Raw genomic sequence first — 13,237 nt, 5'->3', positions numbered from 1 at the left:
AGAAGTCAGCAGTATGAATTTGAAAGATGTGTGAGCATCCTTTCATATTGAACAGAGGGGGAACAGTATCTGACAGCAACACTCCAAGCTGTCAGGATGCATTCCCCCTGTTGTAAATGGTCAAATTTAATGATATCAGCCTGAAAATCACAGGACTTATCTGTTGTGGGGAAAGAAGTCAGCAGTATGAATTTGAAAGATGTGTGAGCCTCCTTTCATATTGAACAGAGGGGGAACAGTATCTGACAGTAGTACTCCAAGCTGTTAGGATGCGTTCCCCCTGTTGTAAATGGTCAAATTTAATGATATCAGCCTGAAAATCATAGGACTTATCTGTTGTGGGGAAAGAAGTCAGCAGTATGAATTTGAAAGATGTGTGAGCATCCTTTCATATTGAACAGAGGGGGAACAGTATCTGACAGTAGTACTCCAAGCTGTCAGGATGCGTTCCCCCTGTTGTAAATGGTCAAATTTAATGATATCAGCCTGAAAATCACAGGACTTATCTGTTGTGGGGAAAGAAGTCAGCAGTATGAATTTGAAAGATGTGTGAGCCTCCTTTCATATTGAACAGAGGGGGAACAGTATCTGACAGTAATAGGCTACTCCAAGCTGTCAGGATGCGTTCCCCCTGTTGTAAATGGTCAAATTTAATGATATCAGCCTGAAAATCACAGGACTTATCTGTTGTGGGGAAAGAAGTCAACAGTATGAATTTGAAAGATGTGTGAGCATCCTTTCATATTGAACAGAGGGGGAACAGTATCTGACAGTAGTACTCCAAGCTGTCAGGATGCGTTCCCCCTGTTGTAAATGGTCAAATTTAATGATATCAGCCTGAAAATCACAGGACTTGTCTGTTGTGGGGAAAGAAGTCAGCAGTATGAATTTGAAAGATGTGTGAGCCTCCTTTCATATTGAACAGAGGGGAACAGTATCTGACAGTAGTACTCCAAGCTGTCAGGATGCGTTCCCCCTGTTGTAAATGGTCAAATTTAATGATATCAGCCTGAAAATCACAGGACTTATCTGTTGTGGGGAAAGAAGTCAACAGTATGAATTTGAAAGATGTGTGAGCCTCCTTTCATATTGAACAGAGGGTGAACAGTATCTGGCAGTAATAGGCTACTCCAAGCTGTCAGGATGAGTTCCCCCTGTTGTAAATGGTCAAATTTAATGATATCAGCCTGAAAATCACAGGACTTATCTGTTGTGGGGAAAGAAGTCAGCAGTATGAATTTGAAAGATGTGTGAGCATCCTTTCATATTGAACAGAGGGGGAACAGTATCTGACAGTAATAGGCTACTCCAAGCTGTCAGGATGCGTTCCCCCTGTTGTAAATGGTCAAATTTAATGATATCAGCCTGAAAATCACAGGACTTATCTGTTGTGGGGAAAGAAGTCAGCAGTGTGAATTTGAAAGATGTGTGAGCATCCTTTCATATTGAACAGAGGGGGAACAGTATCTGGCAGTAATAGGCTACTCCAAGCTGTCAGGATGCGTTCCCCCTGTTGTAAATGGTCAAATTTAATGATATCAGCCTGAAAATCACAGGACTTATCTGTTGTGGGGAAAGAAGTCAGCAGTGTGAATTTGAAAGATGTGTGAGCATCCTTTCATATTGAACAGAGGGGGAACAGTATCTGACAGTAGTACTCCAAGCTGTCAGGATGCATTCCCCCTGTTGTAAATGGTCAAATTTAATGATATCAGCCTGAAAATCACAGGACTTATCTGTTGTGGGGAAAGAAGTCAGCAGTATGAATTTGAAAGATGTGTGAGCCTCCTTTCATATTGAACAGAGGGGGGGAACAGTATCTGACAGTTATACTCCAAGCTCTCAGCCTACACGGACACTACGGAACCTCCATTGGTCCAAAAACGCCAGAATCAAGTCGGTCGGTTACAGCACTCAGAGCGGTAGAGTCACAGGGAAAGTGTGCAACCTGCTGCGACCTTCCCTTATTTAACCAACATTGGACGGCAATTGAATGACCATGAGAGTCTTAATAGGTACGTGCGGTTTTTTTTCTTCAGAATTACATGTTTTCATCGCTCAGAAAGGTCAATGACATAACGTTAGCAGCTAGCTGTTAGCTAATGTTAGCAGTGCAGGCTTGACTTCAGTACGTAACAGTATGTTACGTGTGCATTATGTTCGTACAGTAAATTGTAGTAAAATGCGTCCCAGCTGTGTGATTTACTCTAGAAACTGTCACTGTGTTTTTAAAGTTATTATCTAAAGCTAAGTTTGTTAAAATAATGCACAGAGTCCTTGTTTTGTAAGCATGCACAGTACGCATGCGCATTGTCCCTGTTCTTCTAGAGTGACAATAAAGTCTTTGCTGACTGTCTGCTTTCAATAAACTGTGTTTGCATCTGCCATGAATAGCACAATCAGTATCATATGTTAGTGAATTTAGGTCAAATACAACCTAAATAGTTTTTTTTTCTCTCATCCACATTTAATGGATCTGATAACCAGAGCTCACATGTGTGTATGTGTAGTATAATCTTTGGTCAAAACAGATTTCACAAAACTGGTAACAAAACAAGTAGCGTTCAGGAACCAGTATTGAAGTCATGGTTTCAGTATCGGTACCAGTATTGGATTTTGTTTGTTAAACGATACCCAGCCCCATCCTTGGGATCAAGTTGTATCTTAACCTAGAATCTTACATCATAATGTATTTATTGATTATGTTTTGTATTTTTAGACTAATTCTGCAATGTAACTAAAGTTATAATTAAATGCAATGAAGTAAAAGGTATAATATTTGCCTCTGAATTGTAGTGGAGTACCTCAAAATTTGTACTATGCATAATGTTTGAATCAGTGTACTTAGTTACAGTCCAGTCCTGATAACGGATTTCTCTTGGTTCTTCTGTTTGTATGTGCATTTCTCTATATTGTTTTCCTTGCAGGAGGGGGATCTGGCTTTGTGGGCCGTGAGCTGACTCGCCAGCTTAGACAAAAAGGTCATGAGGTCACGGTGATATCCCGACAGCCTGGTCCAGGGAAGATAACATGGGTATGATGTCAGGTTAATTCATAGTCAAACAGAAAGTCATTTCTCATCTTGAGGAACTCCTAATTTGTCACAGCGATTTTTGATCTCAAATGTTTGCACTGCATGTCACTGTACTGAAAAATCCAGAGTAATTTATACAATCCTGTACTTTTTGTCCTCTGTGATTCTGCAGGGTGAGTTGGAGTCTAGTGGCCTTCCACCGTGTGAGGGTGCTGTCAACTTGGCTGGCGAAAATCTGATGAACCCACTACGATGGTGAGCATCAAGTAAACAGCCACAGCCACACTCTTGGTCCACTAGCTATTACACTAAATGGTCAAAACTTTGGTCTGGGTTTAAGGTTTTTTTCATTACACTGAACCCTATCCAACATCTTTTGGATGCACTGGAATACTTACTACCAGCCAGGCCTCAATGCCCAACATCAGTAGCTGGCTTCTTACAATCTTTTGGCTGAATGGAAGCAAATAACTTGAGCAAAGTTACAAGTTACTCTGGTGGAAAGGCTTTTCAGAAGTAAAGCAGAATCATGTCTATAGTGCATTTGACCTCTTCAATCAACTAAAAAGGAATTTAACAGGAACTTAACTGGGCAATTTCTCTACAAAATGAGTACTGCTGTAGGTACTTTTCCACCTGATTTGTTTTTATTTGTGGTTTCAGGTGGAATGAAAGTTACAAAAAGGATTTGTTCTCCAGCCGAATTGACACTACAAAAACCCTGGCTCAAGCCATTGCTGCTTCCCCCAGTCCTCCTCGCTCCTGGGTCCTGGTATCAGGCGTAGGTAAGTCTCTGCCAAATAATAAACCTTGACATTCCTGTTAGCGGCAAGCCGGACTACACAAACTCAAAGATAACTTAGACAGTAGCTGCTTTTACATGGACCATAACATTCTACTAATAATCAGAACAATAGCCTGATCAGAATAAAAATGCCTCATGTAACCCCCTCAGTCCGAAGAGGCTGATCTGATCCGGCTCAATCTGAAAGAATTTTCAATCAGATCGAGACGGGTGGTGTAAACCTTTAATAATCTGTTCAATGGGACAATATTTGCACCTAATAACCATGTAAACGCTTAACCTGATTGGTCCTCTGGTTGGTTGTGGTCAAAAGTTTACATACACTTGTAAGGAACATGTATATCGTGGCAGTCGACTCTCATTTTTCTGTGATGGAATGAGTGGAACACATACTACTTCGTCACAAAAAACAATCATGAAGTTTGCTTCAATAATTAATTTATTATACAGTAGGTCTTCTGAAAATGTGACCAAATCTGCTGGGTCAAAAATATACATACAGCAACTTGAATGATCAATTTAGGTGATTACAGAAAGTTGTGGCAATCAGATTTGCTTCCATATCCATGTATACTGTTAAGATGAAATCTCTAATTAGAATTATTTCAATCGGATTTAAGAAATATTGTCCTTGTTGATATCTATCATTATATATTTTTCTTACTTCACTTTTTGACCCTCAGCTTGTTACAAGCCCAGCCTGACTGCTCAGTATACAGAAGACAGTGAATGGACACCATTTGACCTCCTTTCCAAACTTGTGAAAGAGTGGGAGGCCTCTGCACTTCTTCCTGAGAATGTGGCAAAAACCACCAAACAAGTTGTCATCAGGCCTGGTATGTGAAAAGTGTTTTTTATTTCACTTTAAGTTACGGTAGCAAACCCTGGCAGTTTAATGCCCAGCAAACATGTATTGTTTGCTGGGCATTTGCAAGTTTTAACTTGGACTGCTAAACATCCAATCCTCCCTCCCTCTGCCAGGGGCAGTATTGGGCCGCGATGGTGGTGCCATGAAGCAAATGCTGCTCCCCTTCTGGCTCGGCCTCGGGGGCACCTTGGGGTCAGGGCGTCAGCCGTTTCCCTGGATCCACGTCTCAGACCTGGCAGGAATCATCGCCCACGCTCTGGAGCCCCCTGCTGACACCGACACTCCCTCCCCTTCACCACAGGTTTTCAACGGAGTCGCACCTGCACTGAACACCAACTACGAGTTCACTAAAGAACTGGGCCGGGTCATGAGGAGACCCACCATTTTTCCTGTGCCTGGCTTCGTCATGAACGGCCTAATGGGCTCTGAGAGGGCCATCGTCCTCACGCAGGGCCAGAAAGTCATACCAAAGAGGACTCAAGAGACTGGATTTCAGTATGAGTACCCAGACTTGAACTCAGCACTGAAAGAGATTGTTGGGAGTTAACTGTTGTTGATATCATGTGTGCTGACGTTTCTGTAATTGTGTGTTCATATTTACTGTATTACAAGAATATAAACAAATGTGACAACTCAAATCAATACTTGAACAAGAAATAAGGATGCCAAAAGTGATTCTTTAGCTCTTAGGACTGCTTAGGAAGTGCTTTTCACATCACAGAAGACGAGTTTATGAAAACGTTTTAAAAACTGCAGATTTCTGAGAGTTTTTTCGCACTGTTATTAAAGTAGATCTGAGACATGAAACCTTAAACCTGAGACATTGTGGACATACGGGTGTGATGGAATCTGTGCACACATTAAGGGCGTGTTGGGATCTGACTGTTCCAGCTGGATTGCGCAGCATTACGAGTTGGTCAGAGAGGTAAACGTCAAACAAATGAGATGAAGTTTTGAAATCCTGATTGCGGTAGTCGACTTCTGATTAGTTGATTTTAAAAAAAGTAATTTTTGTCAAAACATCTGGTTCCAGCTTCGTAAATGTGAGGATTTGCTGCTTTTTGACGACGAGTGTTTTGGTTTTGGACTGTTGGTTGGACAAAAGAAACAATTTTGACGTAATTTTGAGCTCTGACATATAGTGATGAACATTTCCTCTTTTTTGACAATTTATAGACATAAACAATTGATTAATTGTGAAAATAATGTGCAGATTAATCAATGATGCACATGTTAATTACAGCCCTGTTCAGCAACATTTTTTCTCTTGTCTTTCACATAAAGGACTTCAATGCTTGGTGTGAACTGCAGTGTGTAAAATCCGGGCAGGCTGCAACTAACTATTGTTTTCATTATAGATTAATCTGATGATTATTTAAGTCTATAAAACACCAGAGAACAGTAATGTCGTATCGCAATTAACTGCATCCTCGGGCCTCCACTTTACTGATTTCCTATGCAACACATATGAATGATTAATTCCCTCATAATCACATGAATTTGAGGTTTGAGCAAGAAAAAGTAACCGTAACGATCAGTGGTGCTTTGGACTTGATTCTTTCAGTAATTACGATACTCAAGTACTGAAACATGCAGGTGGAAATCACATTACTGTCCAAATACAAACATGGTTGTTACAAGAAATGGATTATGATTTGTTGAAAGTGGTACACAATAAAGCTGGGTAAAGTACTTTTTATTGAAGTAATCTGAGGTTGAGTCAATATTTTAACAGTTCCAGTAAAGAAACAAGAATCTTCTGTTGAAGCCGATGAGTCCTTGTACGGCAGTGTCTGTTGTTTCAAAATTCTGAAGAATGACCCGTTTGCTCTGTTCCCATTGACTCATCACTCTGAATCAGTCTCGACGTCATCATCGACTTTTGGAATGATTGGCACTTGATCTCCCCAGTCGCTGATCCGAGCACAGCGGTACACATCTCTGATCGAAGGAAATTAAACACAACTTTCAGTCTAATTAATTAATTAATTACTTAATTAATTTTGTTGAATTAAAATTAAATGAAAATGTGAATCAAAACCTGCCATATGCCAAATGCTGGTAAACTCAACCAAGCTTATGAAGTTTTGAATAGCAGCCTTTGATACATTTTCTCAGACGGTGCCTTGCGTCATTTGATTGATATCAACACTTCATGATGAATTACAAACTTTAAGAGAAAGGGTAAAAGTGGTACTGAAAAGAGGCAGTTTAGTATTTCTCGATGAAAAAGTCACATCTATAATTACTAGAGGAATTATTGACAGGTAATTAGTTTATTTAAGGGACTGTACAAAAGATATGTAATCAAATCCAGGCTTTGAATCTCAATTAGAAGTGGTAAACTGATGTCACTGCGGCCTGGTTCTGTGTGATGCAGGGCCTTTACCTGCTGTGTTTTCGTGCAGTCACCACCAGGTGTTGAAGTTGTCCATCTGGGCAGCACAGTCGACAGTGGACGTGTCTTGTTCTGCGCTGCACCGGTGCGATCAGCCTGGCCCAGTCCACACCTTCCGTTTCTGCCTCTGCTGGTCCTGTCCGAGTCAGAATCAGGTAGCTGAACTTCTCTATTCCCTGATCACTGTGCTGAAATTAAACAAAAAAACAAGTGAGCGAAATCTAAAAAAGTACCTGTAAATAGTGAGTTTTACACAGGAATGTCAGTTTAAGTGTTGGTACCATAGCTGTGTAAACAAAGACAGTAGCTCCACCTACAGGTGCTTTACATCAAGTGTCTTTAAAGTCTGATGCTGGGGACGCCCCCTCGAAAATCATTGATAGTGCAAAATGAAATAATATTATTGGGACTTCTTTTATTTTTCTTTGTCTTACATCTATTCCAGGGATAATTCCTCTAAGTTTTGAAACTTAAATTCCTATAAAACTTTGAGGGATAGTACATAATGTTGCATTGTTTGATGCTGTGGGCTGCAACCTGAGTCCCGGTATTTTTTGCCTGGTTACGTTTTGGCAAATGGCAAAATTTAAGATATGCTGGTAGGACTTTAGCAGGTCCTAGCAGGTCCCATCTGCAGTGTGGTCATGGAAAAGCAGACAACTTTAACTGGATGACTTTGACACTGAAGAAAACTTAAAAATGTGATGATTCTCAGGCAAGTTCTGCAGTTGTAAGGATGAGAGTTTTCTGTGATTTCTAAGCAGATTTATGGGAATTAACTTGTGATGGACATGAAATATAAAGTGTAAGTAACAATCTGAATATCTCTAAAACAGTACGTATGTATATTATGTCTGTGTGATCAGATTAGATTGAGTTATGACTAAAATCTTTTGACTTGACTTTTTAAAATCTACATTAATCTGATACTACTTCTAACAATATATACGTCATGTGAATTACTGACAGGGTATGAAACACCTGCCATATACCAAATTCTGGTAAAGTCTGCCACTAAGCTTATAAAGTTCTGAATGGTAGCTTTTGATGCCATTTCTCAGACATTGCATTACATGCTCTCCTGCCTTTTGACTGATACCTACACTTCAAGCTGTAAACTTTATGCTGAAGACATAGAGTTAGTCCAGAATTTGATCTTACCTTGGGCAGAGGCAGAGGTTTGTACAGCTGCTGGAAGTTGCAAGGTGTGATGTGCTCAACGGCTAGTTTAGGACACGTCGCTTCATGAGGACACTGGAAAAACAAAACAAGAAATAGAGGATCGTGAAGACTGTGACACTGCTGGCTGAACGCACGGCAGTTTTTAACCAGCTGGGATTTTAACGTACCGGAGCAAACACGGATGCCGGTCTGGTGTCATGTAGGGTCTGCTCCTGTTTCTGAGAAGAAAAAAAGGAAGTCATCAGTCTGCTTCCACTAACTGTGTAAAATAATTCACACAACAGCACCCAAGGGAGTTTTTAATGTGCTATGTTTAAAAATACCTTTAATAAAGTGTCTCTGGCCTCCATAAGCATCTGATGGCCCTCTCTGGTCCCGTTTTCCACCAGAACCTAAACCAAGGAATAGAGAAAACATGATCAGATGTCATTAAATGAGACATGACTTCGAGGTGCCAGAAAAGACAAATTGCAATTTATACTCAAATTGTCTCATATCTAGTATTACTAAAAGTTCAAACACAGAAAATCAAGAGTAAAGTGCACATCATCTGTAAGTAGGTTTGTCACAACTTTTTTTTGACGTTTTCCCAGAAATATTTACGAAAAATTCTATTATTGTCATTTTAAGACCATTTCACGCCGCTGATATAATGATAAAAAAAATAATATTATAATGCAAGACAATGTAAAAACTGAGCTGCAATGATTAGCTGATTATTTGAATGGTTGATTGAAAGAACATTAGTTGGCAACTATTTTTCTGATTAATTAGTCGTTTCTGTCATTTTTCAAGCAAAAATATCAAACATTTGCTGGTTCCAGCTTCTCAAAGGATTAGCTGCTCTTCTTCATCATTTATGACAGTTAATGAAGAGTCTTTGTGTTTCGGTCTGTTGGTTGGATAGAAAAAGCAATCCGAAGATGACAAGTTGGACTTGGATTTTAGACCATTTTTGGACATTTTATGGATCATTAATCAATTAATCATGAAAGTAATCTGCAGATTAATCAATAATGACAATAACCGTTAGTTGCAGCCCTAATGTGAAACAAATATTATAATATCTTAAATGAATCAAAAAAAATTACACACAACCAAAATAATAAATAAAATGGATTCTCAGACTCTATTAAAAAAAGGCATGTAAACACAGTGGGCAATTTACGCAAAAATGATAGAGGTCAAGGACAAATAGATAACAAGCTGATAAGATAAGATATGTAAGATGATAATGTTATTATCATGATAGGCCTATCAGTAGGTGAAGTTTTGTCATTATTCAAACCAACCAGATACGAGTTTGTCTTTCTCCACAGAGTGAGCACTACGTCTTCTCGCTCCTTCACACTGGGAATTTCTGACAGTGTGAAGGCTGCGACCACCAAGTCAAACTGCACCTGTAAGGAGAAACACAGGACAGACAGGGCTGCTTATCTTTGAGATGTGTGGGAATAAATACAATTAATAAATCCATAAATACAAAAATGTTCCAAACTCTAAATGTAAAAGAGGGAATCCGAATGATGCTCTTGATTTAACATGGTGCTTACTGTGGTGTTGCTATTCTTAATTTCCTAGAAAAGACAGCTGTATGAGGGGCAGTTGTACTGAATACAGAATGTGTTTTTCTGCTGCTGAATTGAAATTAAGGGGGTTTTACCTTTGGAGAGACGGGGAGGAACTGTCTGAAATAGACTTGTTTGATGTGAGGTTCAGCCTGCTCATCATCACCTGCTCAAAAAAACAACAACACTTAGATTTTCTGATCATGTATTTGACAAAATCCCAAATAAACTGTAAGAAATGTTTGAGTGAGCACCTTTGAGAAGTCGCTCTGCGAGGATGTTCATCGGCCCAGAGCTGTCCACACACACCATCTCCTTTAAAGTGTCGCCCCAGCACGAGTGTGATGCCCTGTGGGAGAAAAACTCAAATCATAGTCTGGTAATTTACATGAAATCTCTATTTATTTTACACTAGTGTTTTTAACTCACCAGACAACTGTTCCCAGCCCTGAACCAAAGTCCAGGAGAGACTGAGGAGCAAAAGAGGGATCCCTCTTCTTTATCTGAAATGATAAAAAAAATAGGACATTTCTTTTGTAATTTTCCTTACTTCACTACAATTATATACAAGTATAAAAACGTGTTTTTTGAGATGTCAAAGGCTACGATCTCCACCACTTGTTCTTTACCTCATTCATAGCTCTCCTCACTGCTGCATAGCCTCCAGCCATCCGAGCCGCCATGTACACCACACCTAACTCTTCATCGTACCTGAAACACAAAGACTGAGCGGTAAACAAACTGATCTATGTCTCAGAATCAAGCAGGAGAAATCAGCAGTTACAAGCTCCAACATGTAGCTACATATAGAAGAATTCACAAAACCCTGTAGCTCCACTTCTGACTTTGTTCTGACTTTTTGTCACTGAAACGAGTCTGAATATTATATAAAGCTAGTGTCACAATGAAAACTGTAAATGAGTTGCCATTTACCATACGTCTATAAAAAAGGTATACAAAGTTAAATGTATCTCGTCTTACTTTGGGTAAAAAATGCTCTTTATTTTATCCATAAGAAAGTAGTTAAATGAACTGAGATAGTAAAATGAATTGATAGTATCATTATCTAAAATATTAGATAAATGCAATTGTTACTTCATGGGAGTCCAGTGGTATGTGGTTCTTCTCAGCTCTGAAAACACTTTTTTCCTGATGCGGTCCGCCAGTGCTTGTTCATCTACGTCTGCAATAACAAACGCATTTACTTTTCTCCAGCTGCTTCAGCTTTGCAGTCACTGCACAGCCACTGTACTTTTCGATTTGTGTGTCACCCACCTCCTCTCTTCTCCATTGCTTTCTCCCAGAGTTCCTTCTCCAGGCTCACAGCTTTCTTCCTCAGAGTCGAATTTTCAACTGCTCGTTTTCTGCTCCACAGGAAGTTTGTGAGGCTTTGAGCACGGTCAGTTAGCCTATTCACCTGAGCTCCTACAGGTGGAGAAATTGAAAAGTTACTTTGCATTTTTACTGATTTCAGGACCAGTGATGGTACCAACTGACTGCCACATTATTAACTTAACCCACCGTGAATAATCGACCGGGCAGCCACCTGGAGTTCTTCAGGTAGGCGTAGAGTTTTCAGGTTGGTCGCACCTTGGTGCTTCCTGTGTACTTGTCCTTTTAGGAAATCTACCTGGGGCTGTGTGTGTGCAGCTGCACTCATTCCCTGAGGATGAAATATAAAACAAATGTCTCTTTAAGCTCTAGTAAGTTAGTAACCAGTAACAAACCGCCATCTGTTCTAAGAATAAAGCAAAATAATACACAGACAAGAAAATACTAGAGCCCAACCGATATGCAGTTCTTTGGGGGTCAGTGAAAATGTGATTATCAAACCAAAATATATTTAATGGAGGCAGGATCTTTTACAGTTCATCAATAAACGTCACTCAAATTTAGTCATTATAAATCACCCCAAACATCATTTTTGGCATTGTGTTCTGTAAAACCAAACAGTTTTCATATTGGCCGATATCGACAACATATACACCGATCCCAATATACATCTGTGATGGTCCAATAACGATCAACCGACATATTAGTTGGGCTCTAACAAAGTACCATTAAATGGTTTGAGAGCCAAGATTTTGGTATTTCATTTTAGTCTGTAGTCCACCTAAGCATATTTCTGATTTTTTCATGATTGATGACCGTGATTAGATGATTTTATCTGTATTACCCACCTTTACCATCACAAACTGTATAAAGACCATAAACCAGAAAACCAGAACAAGTGCTTCAGAAGCTTCCTTGTTTTATTAGATAGTTTGTTGTAGAGTGACTGAAGGACTGGCTATAGCACTGTTTAATAACTTGCGACATGTTTAACAATATCACATTTCTTCTAATGTTTTAATTAATATGAAATATTACTCTTATAGAAACACCGCTGTAAACGGAGCTAAACTGTAGTCTTATGATCTCTGTGCTGTTTATACAGCTTGTCTGTCTGTCTGACCTCCATGGTAAAGATGCTGCGTTCAATGACACTTAACCTGCACTCACCCTGTACATCATCCTCACGACAAATGCCTTCTGACAGAGGACACAAGCGCCATAGCTCCGTAAGGCCATATCTTCGGAGTGAGCGGTGACTTCTTGTTTTTAAATAGCTGTAATTTTAGCTTTAAGTTTCATCCGCGCCTTGTTGAGCACGGAGGCACGTTAGGATCTTCCTACCATTCCCTCAACAAAATAATTCCGATCATCGGTTAAGGCGGAACCTTTGGCCCTGTTCTTTTCGTTCCATGCGTGCTCGCTCTGCCCTTGTTCCCGGGTACAGACCAGCAACATCTCCGATAAATGGCTTACTTCTCGGAAATGTTATTTTTGGCATAGTATGGACATAATTACGCATAAATACACAATGTTATAAATACTGTCGTCTCAGCTTTATGCCAAACAAGTTGCCATGGTAACGGCAAATGAATCCACACACTTATTGACGAAGGTGTAGAGAGCGCATGCGCCCGCCACTAGCTCCGCAGTTACTTCTTACAAAGGACCCATTACGGCCGAACTGTAAGAGTTAACATAGTCTCTCCACTTTGTCAATCCAAACTACAAACCGAACAGTTTCAGGAAACATGGTGAGTATGAATAGATATATTTTTTATTGATTCGACAGAAAAATGGAAATACTCAAGTAAAGTACAAGAACCTCAAAATTGTACTTAGGTACAGTACTTGAGTAAATGCACTTAGTTACTCTCCACCACTGCTGAGGACTTCAACTGCCGTTTGTTGGTGAAAAACAGACAAACAGCTGATTTTAAATGACATAAAAGGAACAACAAATAATACAGTTACATACAGTGAGTCTGTAAAGACGCAGAAATATTAATAGAGGCAATACAAAAGAGTAAAGCTGTAAAAACCCCTTTAA

General features: G+C 39.6%; 2 protein-coding genes across 2 annotated transcripts; one reads left to right on the top strand and one right to left on the bottom strand.

The window, feature by feature from the left end:
- Positions 1–1,857: 1,857 nt before the first annotated feature.
- On the top strand, positions 1,858–6,415 carry sdr39u1 (short chain dehydrogenase/reductase family 39U, member 1). Its single transcript, XM_084369243.1, has 6 exons — positions 1,858–2,015; positions 2,928–3,034; positions 3,207–3,289; positions 3,698–3,819; positions 4,523–4,675; positions 4,821–6,415. Exons 1-6 carry the CDS (start codon positions 1,994–1,996, stop codon positions 5,252–5,254), a joined length of 921 nt encoding a protein of 306 aa, XP_084225369.1. The 5' UTR covers positions 1,858–1,993; the 3' UTR covers positions 5,255–6,415.
- Positions 6,388–12,935, bottom strand: mettl17 (methyltransferase like 17). Its single transcript, XM_084369241.1, has 14 exons — positions 12,358–12,935; positions 11,377–11,518; positions 11,131–11,280; positions 10,951–11,038; positions 10,485–10,566; positions 10,285–10,358; positions 10,110–10,204; positions 9,951–10,021; positions 9,580–9,687; positions 8,611–8,679; positions 8,455–8,505; positions 8,267–8,359; positions 7,097–7,293; positions 6,388–6,648 (listed from the first exon to the last, which is right to left on the bottom strand). Exons 1-14 carry the CDS (start codon positions 12,424–12,426, stop codon positions 6,555–6,557), a joined length of 1,383 nt encoding a protein of 460 aa, XP_084225367.1. The 5' UTR covers positions 12,427–12,935; the 3' UTR covers positions 6,388–6,554.
- Between the last annotated feature and the right edge of the window lie 302 nt (positions 12,936–13,237).

This window comes from Pagrus pagrus (assembly GCF_965226575.1).
Source record: "Pagrus pagrus genome assembly, chromosome: 12".
Classification (NCBI taxonomy): domain Eukaryota; kingdom Metazoa; phylum Chordata; class Actinopteri; order Spariformes; family Sparidae; genus Pagrus; species Pagrus pagrus.
This window is presented reverse-complemented; position numbering and strand designations above follow the sequence as displayed.

Bases quoted from the DNA above. Each gene is read 5' to 3' on its own strand.
- sdr39u1 (XM_084369243.1), top strand. From the start codon at position 1,994: ATGACCATGAGAGTCTTAATAG. The intron at 3,290-3,697 runs GTGAGCATCAAG...TTGTGGTTTCAG, and splicing joins CTGATGAACCCACTACGATG to GTGGAATGAAAGTTACAAAA. The intron at 4,676-4,820 runs GTATGTGAAAAG...TCCCTCTGCCAG, and splicing joins ACAAGTTGTCATCAGGCCTG to GGGCAGTATTGGGCCGCGAT.
- mettl17 (XM_084369241.1), bottom strand. From the start codon at position 12,426: ATGGCCTTACGGAGCTATGGCGCTTGTGTCCTCTGTCAGAAGGCATTT. The intron at 11,281-11,376 runs GTGGGTTAAGTT...CTCCACCTGTAG, and splicing joins TGCCCGGTCGATTATTCACG to GAGCTCAGGTGAATAGGCTA. The intron at 6,649-7,096 runs GTAAAGGCCCTG...TCCTTCGATCAG, and splicing joins ACTGCACGAAAACACAGCAG to AGATGTGTACCGCTGTGCTC.